The 25,714-nt window shown below is 49.6% G+C and overlaps 1 protein-coding gene across 5 annotated transcripts; it reads left to right on the forward strand.

The window, feature by feature from the left end:
* NOSIP (nitric oxide synthase interacting protein) lies at positions 1-25,714 on the forward strand. Of its 5 annotated transcripts, none has more exons than XM_029584691.1 (9): positions 1-102; positions 9,577-9,734; positions 16,715-16,820; positions 17,446-17,527; positions 17,869-18,010; positions 22,704-22,819; positions 23,063-23,250; positions 24,460-24,568; positions 24,961-25,714. In XM_029584691.1, the coding sequence occupies exons 2-9, from the start codon at positions 9,665-9,667 to the stop codon at positions 25,030-25,032; spliced, it is 885 nt and encodes a 294-aa protein (XP_029440551.1). In that variant the 5' UTR covers positions 1-102; positions 9,577-9,664; the 3' UTR covers positions 25,033-25,714. The 5 variants fall into 5 exon arrangements, with proteins under 5 accessions (XP_029440551.1, XP_029440548.1, XP_029440547.1 ...); XM_029584688.1 differs by having other exon boundaries at positions 66-201; XM_029584687.1 differs by lacking the exon at positions 1-102 and adding an exon at positions 8,829-8,982.

Raw genomic sequence — 25,714 nt, forward strand, 5'->3', positions numbered from 1 at the left:
CAGGGAGGGTCGGGCTCAGAATTGTAGCGTTTTCTCTAGGGAGGGCACAGCTTAAGAGTGCAAGCAGCTCCCTCCCAGAAAGGGTGGGGCTTAGGGCTGCAGGTAACTGTCTCTTTCCCGGGGAGAGCAGGATTACACAGCAGAGGCACCGGCAAAGCCGTTGGGTCCCCTTTATTCCTCTGAACTCTCAGCTCAGGCCAGGTAGGAGAGACTCCCTGGGCTGAGTCATTGCTGGTTTCTATCATTTCTGGACTTACTGCATTCTGGGGTTTGTTTTCTTTCCCTTCAGCAGTACAGATTCTTAGGGAAGGGGGATTTCAAAACCAGGGCTAGCTTCGAACTGCACCCTTGGAGGGTGGTGATATCTCAGCAGGGAGTCTCTTCTAGCCCCGGTCTGTTCTCTCTTCTTTATATTCATGGTTTCTGTCTATTCTGAAAAGATTTCAGGTCTTTTGTTTCTTCCTCTCTGCTTATTGTTAAAATTATAACCATCCGGTACAGCCATGCTAACTTGTAACATTGAGGTCATTCTGCAGTTCTCTTCCTATTTTGGTACAAAGAAAAGGAAAGACTAAAGAGGTTAGGGCTGTTTAGCTTGGAGAAGAGACGACTGAGGTGGGATATGATAGAGGTGTTTAAAATCATGAGAGGTCTAGAACAGGTTAATGTGAATCAGTTATTTACTCTTTCGGCTAATAGACTAGGGGGCAGTCCTTGAAGTTAGCATGTGGCACATTTAAAACTAATCAGAAAAAGTTCTTTTTCACTCAACGCACAATTAAACTCTGGAATTTGTTGCCAGAGGATGTGGTTAGTGCAGTTAGTGTAGCTGGGTTTAAAAAAGGATTGGATAAGTTCTTGGAGGAGAAGTCCATTACCTGCTATTAATTGAGTTGACTTAGAAAATAGCCACTGCTATTACTAGCAACGGTAACATGGAATAGACTTAGTTTTTGGGTACTTGCCAGGTTCTTATGGCCTGGATTGGCCTCTGTTGGAAACAGGATGCTAGGCCTGATGGACCCTTGGTCTGACCCAGTATGACACATTCTTAAAGTTGGTGTCATCACCATATCGAAGTGGATTGTGGATTTTAAAAGCTGAACACTTGTCTCTAGCCTGAAATTGGAAAAAAAAACAAACCTAGGAAAAGTAAAAAGAGAAAATGTAAGTGCAAGAAATCTCTAGTGGTGCGGTGAGCGAGAAGTCTCCTGAGTAAGACTGCCCCTGCATATCCTCTCCCAAAGTTACCCAGAGCGGGATATTTACAGCTTTTCAGTATCAACTTCATAGGAAACTTCATGCCTGGGTAACGCAGGAGGCAAATACTGCTCAAACGTATGATTTAGCCAGATATTTCTGCCCATAAGTGGATATATTCAGCCACGAAATTGCATGTTTTAAAATTGTCATGAAAACGCCTGAAACAGAGAGGCAGAGTTCTGGTGTTGGAGAAAATTTGATTTGTCCCTTTTTGGTTTGGGGAAGACGTTTTGCCCACCCTTTCCCGCCCAGGGGAGAGAGGATTTGCCCCTCCTGTGCCAAGTGTTGGGAGGTCTGACTAGAAAGCTCCAGAGTAACATCGGAGAGGAGAGTTGAGCACGCAAAGAAGACTCCCCTGCCCCCGGAGCTCCTACGCCAGGACCAGAGTGGTCCGGGAGGCTTGGAGTCCATGAGAGTGGCTAAGGGGAATGGGGTGGGGTATTGGGTGTGTGTCTGGAGGAGATGGAAGTAGGGATGTATGGGGTAGGGGGCGGCAGGCTGGGTATCCTCTCTCTCTCTCTCTCTCTCACACACACAGCCTGAAGTTATCTGGATATTCTTTTGTACACTTTATGCCAGACATGTTCTGCTGCATATCTGGATCAAGATAACTGAATAAAGTTATCCGTCCATCTTACCAGCTTGGCAGGTTTTTAATAAATGTAAAGAATGTCCTATGTGGAGGTTGTGTCCTTCCCTTTGTGATCCCACCGTGCATGAACATGGCTGGGTGGATTTATCATCAGACTTCGTAGGCTGATTGAGGACCTCTAACAGCAGGTTTGGAGAGGCAGGGGTTGCCACATTATGGGTTGATTTGGGCGGTGGGCAATTGTTAGAGGGGCAGCAGAGACAAGCCAGAGATGAACAGAACTGCAGCCTGAAGGGGGGGCACCGTGCCAGCAGAAAACAGCGCAGTATCTGTGTCTCACGGCAGTCGCCAACAAGAGCCGCCTCTGCGCCCTGGGACAGGATGGCAGGCCATGCAGGACTAAGGGCAACACCCTTGGAATAAATGTTCAGCCTCTGATGCTGGTACACAAAGGAGCGAGACACGGTACTGGGCTGCGAAGGAGGCGGACAGGATGCTGCTGGCACTGAGGTCAAAACGCCATGAGTAACGAATGCCGTGGACTCCTGTGTATGCGCCATGGGAGTACGAGGACGAAAGAGGGAATATTTCTCAGCAAGACAGCAGCTTTGCAGGGGGAGCCCGAGAAAGAAGCCCTGCCTGTAGATGGATAGGGGAGCAGCTGTACCTAATAGTGCAGAGGAATGGTAGGGTTCATAGGGCGCGGCATCCTGACGACCTGCATCAAAAGAAATGGGGAGTATGTGGTCCACATGTTCCATGAATACAGACCTGCAACTATGCTACCAAATAATCTGTTTCTTTTCCACCTGATCCACACACATCTTCAGGACATGACAAGGGTAGAAATTGTTTGGATCCACATATACCACAAGTACGAATGCGTAATAGCCCCTAACACATATTTTTTGGGTTTACATCCTGTTCACGCCACATTTTCAGGACATGGCAGAGAGTCCACGAGCCTTATGAGGGGGGAGCCACGTATTCCACAAATACACGTGGTCAGTCGCGCTGCCTACAAACGTTTGCGTTTCCAGTCCAATCCACACCAAATTTTCAGCAGATAGGAGGGATCTTGGAGGACCATGTCCAGGGGATCTCTTGCAGCCCCGGGTATTCCACAAATACCTGCGTGCAAGTATGCCATCTAATAACTTTTGGTTTCGCAGCCGAGAAACACCGTATTTTCAGGAGATTTCAAGGGGGCCAAGAGAAGTCAGCCATGAGTAGTGTTCTCCTGAATCCGTGTAGGGATGCACGCACCAACCCCTCCCCTCCACCCCGGAAAATACTGTTGAAGGGCTGCCAAGGCAGTGAGGCAACTCGAAAAAAGAGTTGAAGTGAAAAAACTGCAGAAGCAGAAGATTAGAACAAATTAAGTAGAGAGAAGCTCAGACAAAAAAAAAAACCAGACTGAGGGGCTCACATGGTAGTGCCCGCATGGGAACTCCCACGCATGCTCAGTAATAAAACTTTACTGAGCTACAGAGAAGGCTCCGTTCAGTGCTGTCAGATGTCTTCACCCACGTATTATGGCAAATTCGGCTCTGCTTGTTTGTTTGTTTATTTATTTTTATTTAAAAACTTTTCTATACCGTCGCTAAGTTATATACCATCGCAACGGTTTACAAATAGGCACATAGACTAAGGTAAGTAAATGTAGGATATCTTACATTCTAACAGATGCCAATAAAGTTCGGTTACAATTTCATACATAAAATCATTATTTGAGTAATGTTGGTCAAGTCCAGGTATATTATTGAGTTACTATCTCTTTGAGATATTACTTCTTAAAAGTAGGATTTATTAAATTCATTCTCATCTGCATTACCTTGTACTTTCATTCTCTACCCTCCACACTCTTTAGTGAAGGCTTTTTTAAAGAGCCATGTTTTTAGATTTTTCTTAAATGTTTTGAGATTATTCTGTAATCTGAGTTCGGGGGGCATTGTGTTCCATAGTATGGGCCCAGCCAATGATAAAGCCCTTTCTCTCACGTGGGTTAATTTTGCTGACTTTACTGAAGGGATTGTTAGTAGTGCTTTGTTTGCTGAGCGGAGGGTTTTTTGTGGAACGTGTACTCGTAAGGCTGTGTTTAGCCAGTCTGCTTCTTTATCATGTATTAGTTTGTGTATGGTGCATAAGGCTTTGTATTTTATCCTGTATTCGATGGGTAACCAATGTAAGTCTGCTAGAGTTTCGGTTATATGGTCCCTCCTCTTTTTTCCTGTTAGTATTCTGGCTGCAGTATTTTGAAGTATCTGGAGTGGTCTTATCGATGTGCTTGGGAGTCCTAGTAAGAGTGCGTTGCAGTAGTCAGTGCTGGAAAAGATAAGTGTTTGCAATACTGTTCTGAAGTGGGCAGGTGTGAGTAATGGTTTTAATCTTCTGAGGACCATAAGTTTTGCATAGCCTTCTCTTACTTTTATAGATATGTGTTGCTTCAGGTTGATTTCTGGGTCCATTATTACTCCCAGATTCCTTACTTTTTCGGCTAGCTCAATTTTTTGGTTATTTCTTAGGGTTATTGGTGTTTGAGTGATTTCAGTATGTTTTCTCTCAAGGTGAAGAAATTCAGTTTTGTCAATGTTGATAACCAGTTCCATTTGGTTTAGTAGTTGTTTAATTATGTCTAGGTACATGTTAGCTAGACTTCATGTTTTTTCAATTGTGTCGTCTATTGGTAGAATTAATTGAATGTTGTCTGCGTAAATGTAATGTATTATCCCTAGGCCTGCCAGCAGATGACATAAGGGTAGCATATATATGTTAAAGAGGGTAGCAGACAGCGCTGAACCCTGAGGTACTCCTGTTTCAAGTTTAAATTTTTCAGATAATGTGTTTTTTATCTGGACTTGAAAGAACCTGTTGTTTAGGTAGGATCTGAACCAGTTTATTGTTTTGTCACATAATCCAATTTCTTCAAGTCTTTTTTAGTAGTATTTTGTGGTTTACTGTATCAAAGGCTGCAGATAAGTCGAGCATTATAAGGATGTAATGTTTACTGTTATCAAAACCTCTTAGTATGTTGTCTGTTAGTGAGAGAAGTAATGTCTCAGTGCTGTAGTGTTTTCGGAAGCAGTTTTGTGAAGGATACTGTATGTTATTATTGTCTAGGTGTTCAGCTAGCTGTTTCTGTACTGTTTTCGCTATTAATTTAGCTAATAATCAGGTCTATCCAGTAAAGTGCGGCCGCGTTTACCCCGCTCCTAACCCGCGTTCTACTCACTTTCCGGCCGCGTTAGCCCTTCCTGCGATCCGCAACCCCTTCCGCACGCGGCATGCATATTGCATGTAAACGAGCGAATTAGCTATTCCCTAGCATCCAGTAACCCGCGCCCCGACTATCGCTATTTTACCCTGCCGTTTTGCCGCGCGTTTAACCTGCTAACTTACCGCCTACCCTTACCCCTGCATTAGAGGCAGGGGTAAGGGTAGGCGGCAAGCTTTCCCTCAGCCCCTGCTCACCTGCCCTGGCCGCGTCCATGGATGCTGGTCTCCGGGGCAGCCCCAGTCCTCTCCCCTCCTCCCGATGCAAAAAAAAAGTTGCAAGAGAGAGAGGAGAAAGGACGGGCAATCTGACGCTCGGCGACTTACTTTTGCAGCCCCCCTCCGGACATTGTGGCTTCCCCCGTGCCAGTCCCTTCTTCCCTCCTCCTGAAGCAGGGCGCGAAAAGCAGCCTTGCTCTGGGAGGAGGGAAGAAGGGACTGGCAGTGTAAAGCGGCGAAGCGACTTACTTTTTGCACCCCCCTCCGGACATCGGACGACCTCTCCTGCCTCCAGCTGCTCGCGAAGATGGACACCTGCACGGCCGCTGAAGACGTGCCGTCACGACATTTGGCATCACGGCATGTGATGTCACGTCTTCAGCGGCCGTGCAGGCGTCCATCTTCGCGAGCAGCTGGAGGCAGGAGAGGTCGTCCGATGTCCGGAGGGGGGGTGCAAAAAGTAAGTCGCTTCGCCGCTTTACACTGCCAGTCCCTTCTTCCCTCCTCCCGGAGCAAGGCAGCTTTTCGCGCCCTGCTTCGGGAGGAGGGGAGAGGGGACTGGCAATCCCGACTTCTGGTATCTGTCATTTCAAATGACATTTGAAATGACAGATACCAGCGTGGCCATGAAGCGTTAGGCCCGTGCACCCAGGATACTGTATAGGCGCTCTATACAGTAAAATGGGTTGCGTGGGCCTAACGCTTCACGGACGCTTCTTAGACGCAGCTCGCATTTGCAAGCTATTTACATACAGGATCGAGCGGTAGGTGAGCTGCACTGTGCGTGTGGCAACTGCGGGTGCGCCGGGCACTAACGCAGCTCTTCCTACCGCTCGTTACTGGATAGACCTGAATGGGAGGTTTGAGACTGGGCGGTAGTTAATGAGGATTAGTGGGTCACTGTTTTTCTTTTTGATGATTGGTTTAATGATTGCCCCTTTTAGTGTATCTGGCATTAATCCTTCAGTTAGGGATAGGTTTATGATATTAGTTAGTGTTGGGGTTACTACATTGGTAATCTTTTTTGTCTCAGTTGTTGGTATTGTATCGATTTTGTGTGCAGCAGGGTTTATATTTTTTATCGATTCAACTTCTTGTTCAGATATTTCTATAAATGAGGACCATATGTTAACATCTCTTTTTTGTATTACGATTGCTTGTTTGCTGTTTTTTGGGAGTTTGTTTCTTAGGTTTAATATTTTGTCACTAAAAAATTTAGCTAATTCATTGCATTTTGATTCAAAAAGACTTTGAGGTGATTCTTGTTTGTCATTTGTGAGCTTCGTTACTATGGAGAATAAGGTTCTTGGGTTATTGGCAAACTTTTCTATTTTATTGGAATAGTATTCTTTTTTAGTATTAAGGATCAGTTGTTTGTTGATGAAGAAATCATGTTTTCTGCATATAAAATATGGACTTATGTGTACAAATCATGTTTTGCTATACTCAAGTTTTCTTTATGCACATTTTCTGGTTTGGGTACATTTTTAACTCCCAATGTATTAGCATACTATTAGCTTACTGCATCGGGCGTTAAAAATCACAATTAGCTTGTGTGTTAAGAAGCTAGGCTGAATTTCAGTGCACAGTTTTAACACTTAGCTTTTTACATTGCCCCAAAGTCTGGGAACAGCACAAGGGGATACCTAGTGGCAAAGAAGTGAAAGGAAAGCCCGAGCTCAGCTGCATGTGTGGTGTTGCACCAGCAGTAAATTGGGGCAGAATGGATGGGCTTAATTGTCCTTATCTGCTGTCATAGTCTATGACAGTGGGAAGAAGAGGATTGGGAGGTTATGGTATTGCAAACAACCTACCTTTCACTTCCTCAAGAGTAGAGACAAGGGGAGAGGTGATAAGGACAACACGGTGTGTGGAGAAAGGAAGCATTACCTAGGGGATACTGCAAGCCATGGACAGCGGCGGATTCACAATGTCGGACCGGCCCGGGTATTCGCCGCCCAGCACACATCACATGGTCTGCCGAGCACGGCCGCGCACAGCAGACCACGTGACTGGAGCAATCTGCCCACCGGGGGATGCCAGATCCCCCGATAGGCCAAACCACCCCTGGCCATGGAGTAGCCACGTTGGTGCTAGGTTAGCTGGATAAATGGTAATCTGTATTTCATATATTTATATCCGGCTATTTGGGTTATTGGAATATATTTACCAGGTTATATATAGCCATTTCACTATATATAACCTGGTAAATGTAGCTGTTACCCCACTTAGTCCAATATATAATTAGCTGTTTAAATAGCAGTGGAGTATCAAAGCAAGCTACTTGACCGGATAAGTGCAAATATAGTCAGTTATGTTGCACACTGGCTGATACAGAAAAACCCGCGGGAGAGCAGGTGAGCGACCGCTCTCCCGACGTGCGCCCAAGCCACTCTCCTGGGCGTGCAATTCAGTAAGAAAAAATATGCTAATGAGGGCCTGCAGTAAAAGGAGGCACTAGGGACACTAGCTTGTCCCTAGCGCCTCCTTTTTGACAGAAGCGGTGGCTGTCAGCTTGGCTGCACATTTTACTTTCTGTATCGCCTGGGAATAATTAATAGGCCCATCAACATGCATTTGCATGTTGCAGGCGCTATTAGTTTCGGGGGGTGGGTGGCCGCGCGTTTCCACGCGCGGGGTAAAAATAGCGCATGGAAAACGTGCGTCCGTGCGCTCTGCCTGAGCGCACAGAACTGCATCACCCCGACGGTTTGCTAACTATATATCCAGATAAGTGGGGAGTGATTATCCTGTTACCTAATGTATGCAGATAATTATTATTTGTTTATATTCTGCCTTTTCACCACGTCAAAGCAGAACAGATTCAGGTACTGGAGGTATTTCCCTGTTCTAAAGGGTTCATCGTACTTAAGGCAATGGAGATGAAGTGACTTGCCGAAGGTCACAAGGAACAGACACTGGGATTTGAACCTGGCAGCTCTAAGCACGCAGCTACTCCTCCACTCCTGTTTAAAAGGCTGATATTCCGGTTCACAAACGCAGCTGGTTAACGTGGAAATCTGGCTGAAAGTAACCTTATACACAGCTCCCCCGCTTTATCCGGGGTGTATGCTCTAAGGCAGCCGTTAGGGAAGGAAAGGAGCGGTAAGCATTGCGCAGCCACATCGGATCGTAGCCGGAACAAGGCTCACACTCTGGCCCTATGGGGAAGGGGAAGTGGAAGAGGAGGAGCAGCGGAAAGTGGAATACAACCTTTCACCGCGCTCTCCCACTGTATCCGCGGCATAAGACAGGGTGGGCAGAGAGGTGACGTAACCAGGAGGGGGCGGAGCTTTCTGCAGACAGGAAGTCGCTCGGCGGGCGCAGAGGTTTGGACGTGAAAGGGGCGGATCTTTTTGCAGTGGAGGCGTCGCTCTCAGAGAGGCGGAGCTCTATGATGTAAGAGAAGGGGCGGTGCTTTCTGTGGTGGTGGCGTCACTTTGGGGGGGCGGAGCTCTATGACGTAAGAGAAGGAGCGGAGTTTTGTGACCAACAGTGTCGCGCAGAAGGGGCGGAGCTCTCGATGTAAAGAGAAGAGGAGCAGCGTTAGGCAGTTTGGCTGCGACGTTGCTGCGAGTTTTGTTCCGGTTTCAGGGCGGAAGTTGCGGCCTCTGGTTACCCATCTGTTATTAGAAGTGGGTGTAAGGTGAATGGGTGTCCCTTAGAGGTGGGTGGGGAGAGGCCAGTGGAGTGTTTGGGTGTCACTGAGAGGCGGGTGGTGGTCGGGTGTCACTGAGAGGCGATTGGGGAGAGACCAGGGGAGTGTTTGGGTGTCACTGAGAGGCGATTGGGTGTTCCTGAGAGGCGAGTGGGGGAAATCAGGGAGGGGGATTGGGTGTCCCTGAGAGGCGAGTGGAGGGAGGTTAGGGAGTGGGATTGGGTTTCACGAGAGGGGGTGGGGGAGGTTGGGAGTTTGGTCCTCATGAGGGAGTAAGGGAGGTCATGGGGGGTTTGGTTGTTGTGAGGGAGGTCGGGGGGGGGGGGGTTGGGTGTCACTAAAAGGTGGGTGAGGGTGTTGGTGTCATGGGGAGGTTGGGGGTTGGGTACCACTGAGAGGCAGGTGGGGAGAAGTTGATGGGGTGATTTATGTATCACTGAGAGAGATCCCTAAACACTCGATCGGTGGGGGTTGGGCCTGGGATGAGTTTTGAGTGTGGGGGCAATGTGGCATGTCCTGCAGGCTGGCAGATCTCTGTAGCCCTCCCCAACTCTGTCCTTGTCATTATCAGGGCACCCGTTACAGGTAGTTCAATTCCTTGGATGCTGTAGGTCGCCTGCTTTTACCCTCCTAGACGTGTCCTGGTCCCTGTGTGCAGGATGACGAGACATGGCAAGAACTGCACAGCGGGAGCCGTCTACACCTACCATGAGAAGAAGAAGGACACAGGTGAGTTCCAGGCCATACCCCAGAGGCTGAGCTTCCCTGTGCTCTCCCCCATGCAGGCAGGGAAAGGTACTACCTGCTTTTCATAGAGAACTGCACCCTGGCAAAAGCAGGCCTGGATCAGCCTCATCAGGATATCGTGGGTGCAATCACCAGCCCGGATCAGTACTGGGGCACCAGGCTTTTCTGCCCATTTACATTCAGGCCAATACAGTAAAATTCGTGGGCGAGCGCACAGGCCACTTTCCTGTGTGCACGGTTCAGTAAGAAAAATTATTCAAATTAGGGCCCGTGGTAAAAAGAGGCACTAGGGACACTAGCGTGCCTCTTTTTTGACAGGAGCGGTGGCTGTCAGCGGGTTTGACAGCCGACGCTCAATTTTGCTGGCGTCTGTTCTCAAACCCGCTGATAGCCACGGGTTCAGAAACCGGACGCCGGCAAAATTGAGTGTCCGGTTTTCAAGCCGCGGGCTGATTTAAAATTTTTTTTTAAATTATTTTTAACTTTTGGGACCTCCGACTTAATATCGCCATGATATGAAGTGCACTTTCCCGGTGCCGGCAGAAATTAACGCCTACCTTTGGGTAGGCGCTAATTTCTGAAAGTAAAATTGCGCGGGAATAACTAATAGGGCTATCAACATGCATTTGCATGTTGCGGGCGCTATTAGTTTCGGGATGGGGGGGGGGGGGGGTTGGACGCGCGTTTTCGACGTGCTATTACCCCTCACTGAATAAGGGGTAAAGCTAGCGTGTCGAAAATGTGGGTTAACAGTGCGCTCCGCAGGAGCGCACTGTACTGTATCGGCCTGATTGTTAGCATCTTTCTTTTAGAAGACTATTAGTTTCTTAGCATCCATTCAGATGAATCCAGAGCAAGTGAGTTATGCACCTCTACCAGCAGATGGAGCGGAGCAAGCGAACCCCCGCAGTGACAGCCTACCAGTTCTTGTGGCCTGGTTTGGCCTCTGTTGGAAACAGGATGCTGGGCTTGATGGACCCTTGGTCTGACCCAGCATGGCAATTTTTTTATGTTCTTATGTTCTCCGTCTCCAGCAGATTGGGGATGTGCATCTCCCTACTGGGGATGGCTTCGATTTTAAAAAAGGAGAAAAAAGGAAAATAAATTCACCCTGCTCTCCTGTGATAAAACCAAAAGGTCCCTCCCCCAGTTGAGAATTCCTGAGATGGTTTCCATGGACCATCAGAGGAGTGCCTTGGTCTGGTAGCTGGTTTTTCAGCCGGCGTAGACTTAGCTGTTAAGCAGCAGGTGCAGGAAGACGAGTGAGGTGGTGACAGCAGATGCCCTCTCCTGCCACAACTGGAGACCATCTCTACTCTCCCGGGAAGGGCTGAGCTTAGTGTGCTGATCCGACGTTCGTCCTGCTCCATGGGAGGTCGAGGGACATGGGCAGCCTGGCGGGTTGAGCAGCCTCTGTTGGCTAGGACCCGCTCGGAGGCGTTTTCACTGCATGGTGAGCCTCAACGGTGTTTCACACGCTTTCTTTAGGCTGCCCTCTACAGGATTGTCAGTTCGGTGTGTGCATCTAGCTGCGTGTCCAAGTTGTGCATCTAGTTTTTGGATGCTTAGGCAGGCCTAGTAGTCTTGTGTGTCCAAGTTAAGCGGTCCCTTAAGTGGCCGTCCGCTTATCTGTGCGCACAAGTTGAGAGTTGCGCTGTGCTTTTTTTTTTTTTTTTTTTTAACGCCACCTATCCTAGGGGCGCCTAGGTGCGAGACGCCTAAAAAAAAAAAAAAAAGCTAGACGCATGCTTCCAGCCCCGATCAGCACGCTTCCGGTCTAATAGCACCTATATAAATAAAACGTAAGCGCCTTTCTCTTTGCACTGCTTGTCTTATTCAGGCATTTCAACCAGGAGCGCCCGCGGACTTTTGCCAGTGCTGTTTGGAGGCTCAGGGAGAATTATCTTCTTCTGATTTCACTGAGCCTGGATCTTCCCAGCCAGGTGTGGGTCCGGGTAAAGACTTTTCAGGTGGGAAGCCTGATTTTGGAGCTCCCCTAACTGGTTCTTCAGCCGGGGAAGGCAGCTCAGTGAGTACGCCGCAGGTACCTCCTGGTCTGGATACTTCTACGTTTTCATGGATAGGATTGCAATCCCTGGAAAAATTCTTTCATCAGGCGCAGTCCTCCGCCCCGTCCAATGCTCCCAGGGCGGAGTCGCAGGTGCAAACCGTGCCTGGAGCCACTGGTAAGCGCTGGAGTGCTCCTAGAGCAGCAGCAGGACTGCCCGATAGAGATCCGGATGGCATGGATGGTGACGCCGACCCTGGGCACTGCGTTGTGGTCTGGCCACCACTCCCAGGACCTTTTCCAAGGTAATGGTGGTAGTTGTGACAGAATTGAGAGAGGATGGGATCCTAGAACACCCAATTTTGGACGACTGGCTGATTCGAGCCGAGTCGCCTGGTGAGCTGCAAGGTGATCTCCCTGTTGCAGGAGCTTTGACTGGGTTGTAAACCTGGTCAAGAGCAGTCTTCAGCCTGCTCAGTTGTTGGAATACCTTTTGGGTTCGGTTGGACATGAAGCAGGGCAGGTATTTCGTGCCGGAAGCTCATAAGCAGAAGTCGATGGTACAGCTCCGTCTATTGATGAACACTCTGCGCCCGACCATATGATCCTACTTGCAGGCACTTGGTTTAATGGCAGCAACCCTGGAAGTGGTACCGTGGGCGAGAGTGCATATGTGTCCTCTTCAGCGCTCCCTGTTGTCTTGGTGGAACCCACAGTCTCTGGGCTATTCAATTCGGCTCCATCTATCAATAGAGGTCTCCTCCTCACTGCAGTGGTGGCTACAGCCAGATCTAAGGAAGGGAATTTCCCTAGCACCACCGGCCTGGCTAGTACTGACAACGGATGCAAGCCTCCATGGTTGGGGAGCTCACTGTCAGGTTCTGGCAGTGCAAGGGCACTGGGAGGCAGAAGAGTCTCTCTGGAACATCAGTCGTTGGAAGCTAGGGCAGTCCAGCTGGCATGTTTGCAGTTCAGAGACGGGCTGCAGGGTCGAGTGGTCTGGATAATGCCGGACAACGCAACAACTGTGGCTTACATAAACCAGCAGGGAGGAACCAAGAGCCAAAAAGTGTTGCAGGAGATGGCCCATTCCATAAGTTGATCTATATTGGTTGCTCCAGATTGACCCAAGAGACCATGGTATGCGGACCTGCAGCGGCTACTGGCAGAATCGCCCCTTCGGCTTCCAGCGCACGGGGATCTGTTGCGGCAGGGTCCTATTCTTCACGAGTATCCGACTCAGTTTTGTCTTACAATATGGCCCTTGAAAGGGCTCGCTTGCTGAAACGTGGATACTCTGCGGCAGTGATTGCCATCTTGCTAAGAGCGAGAAAGCTCTCCACTTCCTTGGCCTATGTGTGGGTTTGGAGAGTGTGTGAGGCCTGGTGTGAGGATCGATGTACTCTTCCTTCCTTGGTCAAGATCCCCTCGTGTTGGAATTTTTGCAGGATGGCTTGAGTAAAGGCTTGGCACTTAATTCCTTAAAGGCACAAGGAGCGGCTCTCGCTTGTTTCAGAGGTCCTGTGAATGGTGGATCCCTGTCGGCTCATCCTGATGTGGCCCGTTTCCTGAAAGGATTGAAACATCTTCCTTGGCCTTTTGCGGTTTCCGGTGCCCTTATGGAGTCTTAATTTGGTATTGGATTTCTTAGCGGGCCCTGTGTTTAGACCGATGCATAAACTAAACTTGCGGTTACTGACCTTGAAAACTGTTTGTTTGTGGCAATTTTTTCTGTGCATGGGGTTTCTCAACTGCAGGCCTTGTCTTGCCAGGAGCCATTCCTCCGGGTGACTCCAGGGGCGGTACAGCTGCATACTGTTTCTTTTCTGCCAAGAGGAGTATCGTTTGTTGAGACCCTTGGATGTCGAGACATATCCAGTATCTGGAGGTTACTAAGCCTTTACAGAAGATTGATCACTTGTTTGTTCTTCACAGCAGTACTAGGCATGGAGAGCTGGCCTCGCGGGCTACCATAGCTCGCTGGATTAAGGAGGTAGTCATGGCTGCATATGTTGATGCTGGGAAGTCATTACCTACTCAGGTCAGGGCTCATTCCACTAGCGCTCAAGCAGTGTCATGGGTGGAAGTGAAATTGTCTCCTGTTGACGTTTGCCGAGCTGTGACCTGGTCCTCGTTGCACACTTTTTCCAGCTATTGTCATCTGGATGTGCAAGCCCGGGAGGACGCAGCCTTTGCACGTGTAGTTTTTGACTGGACCACTGGCAGCCTCCCACCCTATTTGGGAGTAGCTTGGCTACATCCCACTTGTTCTGGATTCATCTGACTGGACGCTAAGAAATGAGAAATTACTGTTTACCTGATATATAATTTCCTTTTCTTTAGGACAGTCAGATGAATCCAGTTTCCCTCCCTTGGCTGCTGAATGGTTGTATCATGGTTGTCCTCCATGGCTATGTGTGTTAGGGATTACTGGTGGTAAGTGTTCATCCAGTCCCTAGACTAGTGTTAATACACTCTTGTCTGAGCTCTAGTGTTGGCCGGGTATTGAAATGATTATCTATTTAATCAAGTTTTGCTAGTCTGTCCCTAGATGCTTTTGAAGATCTGCCAGCACTTGTCATGTCCCTCCTCACCCCCCCTGTTCCTAGTGCTGGAACAGGGGGGTGAGGAGAGAAGCCGCAGCTGCACACCTGAGGCCCGGGAATGCTCAGCAGGCTTTTGTGCAGGCGGCGCGGCGCACGCTGGGAGAACGCATTAGCACATCCGGGGTCCGGGAGGGCTCGATGGGTATTGTGAGCGATAAGCGCGGCATGCGTCGAGAGGCCGTGCTCCTCTACCCCGGGGTCCAGGAGAGCTCTGAGGTAGTGCGCTATCGGCATGGTGCGCACGTGTGAGGGAAGCATGGCGTCGTCTGCACGACATGACAAATCTTACAGGGCCTGCAGAGAACGGTGTCCACGCCTGATTGCAGGCACCCTCCGTCCTGATTATGCCTCTGGGGGCGAAGGCAGCTCCTCGGGGGCAGCAGGCAAGCATTTCACTTGGTGGGTACCGGCGAGGAGGCAGCGGCCATCTTGTCTCCACGTGGTAGGAGGCAGATGGAGTCCGGGGAGGACAGGGACTCCTTGCCCCCCACTCTCATGGTTGGTGTAGGGAACTCTTGAGGACCGGGAGAGCAGGGAAGAGCCGGCTGAGGAGACTGCATAAGGATTGTTTAGCCAGTGATTCCAAACCGTTTTTCACTGGGTTTTGTCCTGCTTCTGCATAAGGTTTATTTAGCCAGGCTGGGGACAGAGGTGATGCGCCCACGTGCTATGTAGGCCACGCGGCCCACTAAGGTGTGCAGGCAGGAGCCTCACAGATAAGTCCAGCTCTGCGCATTGGAAGGAGCCTCGAGGGGGCAGGTCCCCAGGGGCCACCCGTTAGATGAGGTTCCGGAGGTGCATCAGCCCCTGTTGGATCCGGAGGAGGTTCCAGTGGGGAAAAGTCCGCCGCCTGTTCTGGAGGAGGAGTTACGTCCCCTCATCCCTCAGGTGTTGTCGTTTCTTCCACAGGTCCGAGGAGGAATAGTGAAAGTCTTCTCGGACAATACAAAAACGGCGTATATCATTCATCCAGGGCGGGGTGAAGAGTCATGGGATGGCTCTGGAGGGAATAGCCGCACCACATGTCGCAGGAGTGGATAACGTGTACACAGATTATCTCAGCAGGCAGCAGTCAAACCCAGGGGAATAGGAGTTGTCCTCGGATGCCTGGGACCTCATTTGTGCCAGATGGGGGAGCCCTAACTGACTCTGGCAGGAACACCCTCCCCAGCTGGCTCTTATGTCACGCGCGGCTATGGTGGACAGGAGGTCGGGTCCAAGGGGATAGATGCTCGGGTTCTTCCTTGGCCAATGGGGATTCTGCTGCACATGTTTACTCCATGACCTCTTGTAGGCTGCGTATAGTGCCACATAGTGCGACACCCAGGAGCAATGGTTCTCGTGGCTCCAGAGTGACCGTGGTGTCTGATTTGAGGATCTGGTGCATCGCACAATAGGCAAGCCTCTCAAGTTGTCTCATCGGCAGAGCCTTCCTCAACAAGGACACATCTGGATCAGGCAGGTCACTTTTATCTCGCGGCTTGGCTTTGGCGTTTACGGCTGAAAGGATGCTCGGAGCCGGTTAATTGACGCCTTACTTCAGGCTAGGAGGCCTTCTGTGTGTCTGGTTTATGTCAGAGGGCGTTTGGAGGAAGGTCTGGAACCGTTGTGTGGGTACAGCCCTCAGATCTTGCCCTTTTGTTGCAGCCTTGGGATGTCCTACAGGCAAACTGCAGGGGAGGTTGTTGACCTCTATTCTGGATGTCGTTCGTTTTCTGAAGGGAGTCAAATGCTTGAATCCTTAGATTCGTATGTCGTGTCCGAGGTGCACTTTAACTTGGTTCTGTTGCAGTTGGAGTTTTTTTCCTCTTTGTTGCCTTGGGTACAGGTCAATACTGAGGGGTCTGCAGGTGGCACTCTTGGTTATATAGCACTGCATGAAAAGTGTTTTTGTTTGGTTTTTTTTCTCTGCCTCCATCTGCTGGTTGAGATGCAACACCCACTTGTCTGGACTGATCTGTGGTATTCCAAGAATGAAAATTAGCAAGTAAGAACCAATTTTCCTGTACCTGCTGGTATCTGGGCTCCTCCTTTATTACTGGTGCCTGGCTATAAGGAAACCTTTTCATTGAGTCCAGGATAGGCCATAGGATTGACACCAGCTGCTTCCCCCTCGCTGGCCTCGTGTAAGTGCTCCCCATCTCTAGCCGTATTTGGTAGTGAGGCTTAAGGTTTGCCTGGCTATGCCTCACACGAGGGTCGTTACTTCCATACCATGGTGAGTGAGAGGCAGCAACAGAAAGCCATCATCTAAAGGGATTCAGGAAACCGGAGGCGCATCTGTCAGCGTTCACGTGAAGCGTGCTCATTCCCAGGTTTTGTTTTGGTTTTTTTTGTTCTTCCCACAGCTTCCTCTGGCTATGGAACGCAGACTGTGCGGCTAAGCAAGGATGCTGTGAAGGATTTTGACTGTTGTTGCCTGTCCTTACAGCCCTGTAAAGATCCAGTGGTGACGTGAGTATCGTCTCTGGCAGGGAGCACAGCAAAGCTCACATACCCTGTTTCCCCGAAAATAAGACATCCCCCGAAAACAAGACCTAGTAGAGGTTTTGCTGAATTGCTAAATATAAGACCTCCCCCGAAAGTAAGACCTAGCAAAGTTTTTATTTGGGAGCATGCCCGTCGCACAGAACACCAGAGCATGCAGCTGTGATTTTTTTACCCTGCAGGATTCACAGTTAGTTGTCATCACAAACCAGCATAACCGGACAACTATTCAGAATATGATAAATGTTCATTTTTTGTTCAACAATATATGTGAATTCTTCTTCATGGAAAAATAAGACATCCCCTGAAAATAAGGCCTAGTACATCTTTGGTAGCAAAAATTAATATAAGACACTGTCTTATTTTCGGGGAAACACGGTAGTAGAAATGACCCAGTCTGAGCTTGGAGGGACCCAGCAATGTGACTCTGTCTATCATGAGCCGCAAGAAAGTGCACAAAGAGAAATCACAGGCGTCATAATTGTGAATCTTTTTTGTTGCTATAGTTAGGAGGGCTGAGTATGGTTTGAGATGTGTGGTGGCACAGGTCTCACTCAGATCCTTACCTTCCCTCTCTCCTTCTCTCCCCCAGCCTTGATGGGTACATTTATGAGAAAGAAGCGATCTTGGAGTACATTCTTCACCAGAAGAAGGAGGCTGCCCGGCAGCTGAAGGTACGCTGGCCATGGGGCATTTCTGAGGGTACAGTAGTAGAGAATGGTCAATGTAATTGCCCTGCGTCTGAGAGATCAGGAGTTTCACCTGGCAGATGGGGCAGCTCCAAGGCACTCTGTGCGTGTTTGCTCGCTGGTCTTAAAGAAGCAGTGAGGACCATTGCTAATGTGATCCTGAGGAGATATGTGAGGGCTACAAAGAGAAGGTTTGGCTCTTTGGAGATTCTCACCCGATGTGGGCGAGAATAAACTCGAGTCCTCTAGTGAGGAGAGCGAGATGGTCAGGTGCTTTTAGAGACTCTCTGCTTTTCTCTGTCTCCTTGTCATTTCCATCTCCACAGGCCTACGAGAAGCAGAAGAATAAAAAGAAGACTGAAATGGAGGAGCTTAGCAAAGCAGCCAAGGAGTCGAAAGTGAAAGGGTTTCTAGAGAAGGAGATGTCCATAGTCAGCAAACCCCTGAACCCCTTTACTCAGACAACAGGTACCAGCCTTGCATGTGGACTGGCTCCCTTTGGACCAGCTAGTTCTTGCCCTCTGCCTTTGCTACATGAGGTCTTGCCAAGTCAAGAAATGCAGACTTCCTGTTCATACTCAGATCAGTCCAGACTCCTGGGTTTTGCCTCCCTGCCAGCAGATGGAGACAGAGAAAAAAGTTTCACTGACACTGTACATAACCCAGTGTGCCACCTGCAGTCCCTCAGTATTTCTCTGTCTCCAGCCTGCAGGTTTTCCACCTCTACCATCTGCTGGAGCGTAAAAATAAATAAATAATAATAGAGAGGGGTTTGGATAGTCTTTCCCAGTGGTCCCCAAACCTGTCCTGGAGGGCCACCAGCCAGTCGGGTTTTTGGGATATCCTCAATGAATATGCATGAGAGAAAATTTGCATGTTATGCCAAAAACCCGACTGGCTGGTGGCCCTCCAGGACAGGTTTGGGGACCACTGGTCTTTCCAATATTCCTCCCAGGGAGTTACTAGGTCCTGGTGGGACCATCCTCCCTAGTTTGAAGTGGATGAGCAGGGGGATGTTGACTTTGAATTGGCTCTGTCTTCGGCTCCGCAGGGACTGATAGCTGGTGGTCCAGGTCCTTCTTCCCCAGGAGAACCTGTTGACTCCTGCATCAGTTTGACAGTGTCTCGACATGGCAGCTTAAGAGAAGTACTTTGTATTTTTTTTTTCTTCTTGTATCTGCCATTAAAGTTTAGAAAAAAAAACTGAAGCGTTGCTGATCGGGAGGATGGGCACTTGTTAGTGCAGGGGGTTGCAGCAGAGTCAGACCCTGAGCCGGCATGCTAGTGATGCCTGGGGGTCCCGGTGGGAAGGCGATCAGTGCAGCACGTGGCTCCTACCTGCTCGGGTGAAAGATGGCGCGTGGTAAGTGTGGCTGGTCTTGTGGAGAGTCACGTGCATGTCTCTCCAGAGCTGACTCTTGGTCTCGTTGCATCTCCGCAGTTCAGGGGAAAAGGACGCTGCTGCAGCACTTAAAAGAACTCTGAAGGCATCGGGGCTTGCCACTGATGCCTTTCCTATCAGCGTAGAAACGGAGGTCATCTTGGTGGCAGCAGAGGCCTCTAGGAAGGCAGGGGATTTCCCACCTCCGTTATCTCTGACAGTGCAGGGTCCCAAGGAAGGACAGGGAGCCTCTGAGGCGGAGGAGGATCTGCTGGGGGAGGATTCTGAGAATTCCTCCAATTTTTCTTCTGACTTTGTACTGCTCCTGCACAGCGCATATCTGGTTAGGAAAGCAGCAGGGATAAGAGGCCTCGGACCTGGGGTTGGCCTACTGGTGATTCTCAACCTGTGTAGCGACTCAAGGTATTGGGAAAGAAGAAGTCTGAGTGTCCAGAAGATTGTGATGCTGTTGACTCGCCCGTGTAGCCCTAAGGATGACTCTGAGGAATCAGAAGGTTCCAATGCTTCACCAAATGACTCTCCTGTGTCAGGGACTATTCCGGACTTGTCAGAGCTGGATGATGGTCCAGAAGAGGTGCAAGTGGCCAAAGGGGGATGACCCTAAGGTCGTACATCACTTCCGCAAGGAGGAACTGTGATCCTTGATTCAGCATGTGCTTAAGGAGCTAGGTATCAAGGTTCTGCAGGAAGAGACCAACCAGGAAGGAGTGGACCCCGTCATGGATGGATTGAGGGGTTCAGCGAAAGTTTTTTCCTTTCCACAAGTCTGTGAGGAAATTGGTGGTCAGGGAGTGGGACACCCCTGAAGCTGGCCTAAAGGTTGGTAGAGTAATGGCTAAATTATATCAGTTACCCGAGGAGATGCTTGAGCTTTTGATGCTTCCGAAGGTAGATGCTTCTGTGTCAGCGGTGACCGAGAAGATCATTCTGGTGGCTGGATCAGCCGCGCTAAAAGTTGTTCAGGTCTGGAAGTTGGAAGTCCATCTCAAAAAGATTTTTTGAGGTTTTGGTGTTGGGCATATGGGACTGTGGTTTTCAGTAGTTTTTATGCAGAGAGGCACTTAGATCGCCTGGTGGCTTCACACATAGCGGGCAAGGAGTATGTTCAAGCAGACTTCCTCAGTCGACAACTTCTCGATCCCGGCGAGTGGGAGTTGTCAGACGTAGCAATGGATCTAATCATGCACAGGTGGGGTCCCCTCACATAAGAACATAAGAAAATGCCATACTGGGTCAGACCAAGGATCCATCAAGCCCACCTGGACCTGGACCTCATGGTGACGCTATCCTACGCCAAGGTCTCTCCGGTTCTTCAGCTGGTGGAGGGAGCATTGTTCGGAGGGGGTGGACGCGCTGGTTCTTCCCTTGCCCTCCGACGTTCTACTCTACATGTTCCCACCATGGCCGTTTAGTGGGGAAGGTTCTGCGTCGAATAGAGCTCCATCGTGGACCGGTCATTCTCGTGGCCCCCGAATGGCCCCGACGCCGTGGTTCGTGGATCTGGTGAATCTCACTGCGGACGGCCCTCTTCGTCTCAGTCACCTGTCCCATCTTCTGCGATAGGGTCCCGTTTTTATCGACCAGGCGGATCGCTTCTGTCTAGCGGCATGGCTTTTGAATGGAGACGTTTGAGAGGAAGAAGTTATTGCCACCCTCCTCAGGGCTCGCAAACAGTCAACATTGCTTACCTACGTCCGGGTCTGGAAGGTTTTTGAAAATGTCTGCGAGGAGTTGGGTATTTCGGCACGTTCTCCTTCAGTTTCGGTGATACTCACTTTTCTTCAGCGTGGTCTCTCCAAGGGTCTTTCGGTCAGTTCCCTGAGAGTTCAGGTTTCTGCTCTTGGTTCCCTCCTGGGCATCATTGAAGGTCGGGCGGTCGCCTTGCATTCTGATGATGTTCGTTTTCTCAGGGGCGCTAAGCATCTGAAACCGCCTGTCCGGTCTATTTGTCCTTCATGGAGTTTAAATTTGGTACTTCAAGCTCTTTGTACGGCGCCGTTCGAGCCTCTCCGTCGTGCCACTCTCAAGACTGTCTTCTTGGTCGCTATTTCTTCAGCCAGGAGAGTGTCTGAGCTTCAAGCTCTTTCCTGTAGAGACCCTTTCCTGTGTTTCTCGGACTCTGGCGTCTCTCTCAAGACCGTACCTTCTTTCTTACCTAAGGTTGTTTCGTCTTTTCATGTTAACCGGTCCTTGGAACTTCCTGCTTTTTCGCCAGAGGATATCGCGGCGTCTGGTAGTGATCTTCGTCGTCTCGACGTCAAACGTGTACTATTACATTATCTTGAGGTCACTAATGATTTTCGGGTCTCCGATCATCTTTTTGTCCTATGGAGTGGACCCAACAAGGGAAAGCAAGCTTCTAAAGCTACGATCGCTTGCTGGTTGAAGGATGCGATTTCTTCTGCCTACATTTGCAAGGGCCGAGCAGTTCCTGAAGGCCTTAAAGCTCATTCTTTACGCTTTCAAGCGACTTCTCGGGCGGAGTCTCAATCGGTGTCGCCGCAAGAAATATGTAGGGCAGCTACATGGAAATCTCTTCATACTTTTGCTCGTCACTACCGACTCGATGTTCAGGCTCCAGCTTTTGGTTCCTTTGGTCGGCAGGTGCTTCGAGCGGGACTGTCTGGGTCCCACCCTCTATAGGGAAGCTTTGGGACATCCCATGGTCTGGACTGATCCGGGTACGTACAGGGAAAGGAAAATTAGTTCTTACCTGATAATTTTCGTTCCTGTAGTACCACGGATCTGTCCAGACGCCCGCCTGTTTTTCTGTCCGCTCAAATTCTTTTTTCCTTCTTATAGGATTTTCGTTTTTCTATCTCTGCATCGTCTTCCTGGAATTTATTGATAGGCACCGGAAGCATCGTTACGATGATCAGGGGTAGATATACAAGAGCGCTTAGTTACACAGTTCATTCAATTGTTCTGTTATTTTGTTGGTTTAAATTAAATTACTAGTTATCCTGTTACTTGCTTGATCTTGTACTTTCTGCTTTGACAATGGTTATACTGAGGGTTCCAGGGTGGGTTCCGTCCTTATATGGGCTGCCCTTAGAACTCTGGTCTGTCTCCACCTGCTGGAACGGAGGCTTAACCCATGGTCTGGACTGATCCGTGGTACTACAGGAACGAAAATTATCAGGTAAGAACTAATTTTCCTTTATGCATTTGGGCTGCAAAATCCCAAAGGAAAGTTGAAATTCTTCTAAGCACAGAGGCCTCCCCATGGAGATGGTGGAGACAAAAACAGTATCTGAATTAAAGAAAGCATGGGTTAAACACAGAGGGAGAGAAAAGGGATGGTGCAGGCTACACATTTTTAAAATAATTTAGTAGGAGAGCTGGCTGGGCCATATAGTCGTCATGTTCTGTTTCTAAACTCTGCCTTATTACCTCCCGGGGGGTATTAGTGTGGAAAACATTTCCCCCTCACCTCGGACATATTTGTTTGGGAAGTATATGGGGGACAGAAAGGGAGTTTGCTGTCCACCTACCTCTTCGGGGAAAAAAAAAAAACCAGGCAGCAGCCAGGGACAGGATCAGGTTGAATTTAGTGGTGCAGCGCCAGCTTCGGACAGAGGGAAGCCACGGGAAGAGGCTTTGTTGCTGGTGGGTGCAGGAAATAACCGAGTCTCTTCTACAGCATGGGGGTTTTGAGTCCGTGGAGGTTATTGAAATGAATACTGGACTGATCGTTTGAAGCTTGGAGCTGGATAGCTCTCTGGGGTGAGACTCTTTTTACTCTGTTCTTGTTGGCAGGGGGGCCAGGAGTGGACATTCAGCCTAGCACCAGCAGTGAGGAGAAGAATAAACTGCCCAGCTTCTGGATCCCCTCGCTCACCCCGGAGGCCAAAGCCACAGTCCTAAAGAAGCCTGTAGGTTACTCTGCTTCATCCTCTGGCATTCTGCCCCTGCATGACCCCGTGTGTGTGTGTGTGTGTGTGTGTGTACGTACATCGCTCTCTCTATGTATCTTCCTTTCTGTCCTCTCGCTGGGTTTCCTCGCTCTCTGTGCTTGACTTTCGCTCTGCTCCTCTCTGTGGCCGAGTCCTTATTTTCATGGACCCCCTCATCAGAGTCCCAGGGAGTAAGTTCCTCATTCTCTGCCTGTGTTCCAGGACAAGACCATTTACTGCCCGATGAGCGGAAAGCCACTGAAGATGAAAGACCTGATCACCGTGAAGTTCACGGCCGTGGATGACAAGGTGGACCGTGTGGGCCTCATCAATCGTCAGGATCGCTATGTCTGCGCCGTCACCCACGACATGTTGGGGAACTCCGTCCCCTGCGCCGTCCTCCGTCCTTCGTAAGTGACGCCGCTGGGTCCCCACCCTATGCCTCTGCTCGCACTAAGCGTACAAGCCTCCCTTATGCTTGTAGCGAGAGACGTGCAAGCTTGGAGCTTTAATGCCCCCCTCCTTCGCTAAGCCACACCACCATCTCCAGTAACAATGCTTGGCCTCTGCAGAGAGGATTTCAGTACAGGTATAAGTGAGAGGATTATAGCTGGGATATCAGTGAGGAGGGAGAAGATTTCTCCCAGGCCAGGTTAAAGCAGGGTTAGTGATGTCCTGTGCTGGCTGCATTTTCTCTCTTACTCATTATTACTGAATGACCCTCAGTGTGCTGTTAGGGATGTGCAGGGGAAAATAGATTTGTTTTCCGAAGGCTTTTTCCCCATGAATTTCAGATCGTGGATTGTTTCATTTGTTTCATTTGTGAGAAAACGAATCGACCAAAAAAAAAAAAACCACACCCCAAAATGGCCGAAAAACAAAAACGGGGGCCGCCTGTCTGGAAAAAGGTCAGGACCAGGATCCTGTCCCCACTTACCCGGTCCAGCGGGGATCCATGGTGAGGCCTAGACCGAAGCCTCGGCCCTGCATAGGCAGAGGGAGACTCGTGTTGCTATGACCTCGGCCTACTCAAGTCTGGAGCCTGGATCCAGGCCAGGTCCCGATGCCTGGGCCTCTGCCTAGGCCGGAGCCCAGACCCAGGCTCTGGTGCAACCCCAGTGGACAGCGTCAGAAGAAAAGAAGACGATGCGGGAGAGGATGCAAGGCTTGAGCTCTGAGCCTCTGCCCAGGTGGCAAGACCCGGCTTCCAGGCCTGGGTCCGGGCTCTGGCGTAGGCTGTGGCCCCAGCATCAGGACCTGGCGTGGGTCGTGGTGACATGCCTCAGTCTGGGCTGAGGCCCAGCCTTGCCATCGGATCCCCAATGGATCAGGTAAGACCTTTTTCGGGTCTCAGCCAAGACCTCTGCGTTGGGATGGACCTAGGCAGAGACCCCCGCATCGCGCTCTGGCATAGGCTTAGGCCCGATGCATTCTTTTCATACAAATGCAATGAATAAGGTTTGTTTTATTCCTGGGGCTCTTGATTCGTTTTGGGGCCTCCCAGATGAAACGAATTGCCATTATTCGTCATGTCTTTGAAATGTCTTTGAAACGAATGCACATCCCTAATACCATGTACAACCCAAAAACACATTATTCAGTATGAATACCTTTTCTAGGGGTGCTGTGGTGACCCTTGAGTGTGTGGAGAAGCTGATCAAAAAGGACATGGTGGATCCAATCAATGGAGAGAAGCTGACTGACAAGGATATTATCGTCCTACAGAGGGTGAGTGGTGTGTGCCTTTCACCAGAGGATGCCATGGTGCCCCCTTCCGGAGAAGGAATATCTGTACTGATTGGGGAGGGGTACCTGAGTGAGTTGTGCCATCCCTGGTGAGGGATATATGTCCTGTACTGTTCATGGGGGGTGGAGAGGTATCTGAGACAGCAGTGTTTCATTGTCAGTAGGAGGGGTCGTGCTGTCCCTGGAGAGGGATATCTGTTCTGACCAGTGGGCATTCCCGGAGACGGCATCAGGCCATCCCCACTAGTGTTGCTGGCCATAGCAAGCTCTCTCTCTTGTGGTGAGCTCAGCTCTTGTATGAGTTCATGCGCCAGATGCTGTACTGCTCTCCCACCAGCTCATTCTCATAGTCGTGTGTGTCTGATTTTTTGCAGGGTGGGACCGGCTTCTCCGGCTCCGGAGTTCAGCTGCAGGCGAAGGAGTCCAGGCCAGTCATGCAGGCATGAAGCAATGTGTGGAGAACTCTGGTTTCCCCCTCCTCTTTTTTTCCTTGGGGCTGCATTAAGCAGCAGACCTGCAGGAGCCAGGGAAGGAGGGTGGAATTCGCACGCCACTCGTTAACTTTCCACACGTAAATGCTGTTTCAGGCGTGGACTTCTTCAAGAACTATTTGCTGTAACGTTTACGGACTTTGAGTGAGAATTTGCCTCTTGTGCCACAGCAGCTCCCCGGAAGCAGACTCTCAGCACCTGGAATCATCTATAGAGACTGTCCCAGTCAGAGGAGCAGTTCTGCTTACTTTTGGGTTAGATCCTGCCGAGTGGATGGAGTTTTATATAAATATCTTTTTAACTGTATCGCTGAACTAAGAGTCAACAAACAAGCTGCAGGCGAGACCTTTTTTTTTTATTAAGGACAGAGTTGATAGGTCTGAGATGAGCTTTTGCAAACTCTACTCTGTTCATCAGCTTGTACTTGAATTGTCCTTTGTTTTCTTGTGTTGTTCAGTGGCTAGATGTCATCTGTTCTTGGGTGGCTTGTTTTGATCCGCTTGGCTTTCCATCTGTTATTGAGGATTACACTTTGGGATTTCATCTTGTCCCTTCCTTCTCTTGGTTTTGAGTATCTTGTTCTAAATGATTTACTAGATCCTTTGCTTATGAAATAAATTATTCCTCTTCATCCAGG

This window comes from Rhinatrema bivittatum, chromosome 19 (genome assembly GCF_901001135.1).
Source record: "Rhinatrema bivittatum chromosome 19, aRhiBiv1.1, whole genome shotgun sequence".
Lineage (NCBI taxonomy): Eukaryota > Metazoa > Chordata > Amphibia > Gymnophiona > Rhinatrematidae > Rhinatrema > Rhinatrema bivittatum.

What these genes read in the sequence shown, in the direction of transcription:
- NOSIP (XM_029584691.1), top strand. Translation starts at nt 9,665, where the DNA reads ATGACGAGACATGGCAAGAACTGCACAGCGGGAGCCGTCTACACCTAC. An exon ending in TGAGAAGAAGAAGGACACAG is followed by an intron (nt 9,735 to 16,714) that starts GTGAGTTCCAGG and finishes TTCTTCCCACAG; the next exon opens with CTTCCTCTGGCTATGGAACG. An exon ending in TGTAAAGATCCAGTGGTGAC is followed by an intron (nt 16,821 to 17,445) that starts GTGAGTATCGTC and finishes TCTCTCCCCCAG; the next exon opens with CCTTGATGGGTACATTTATG.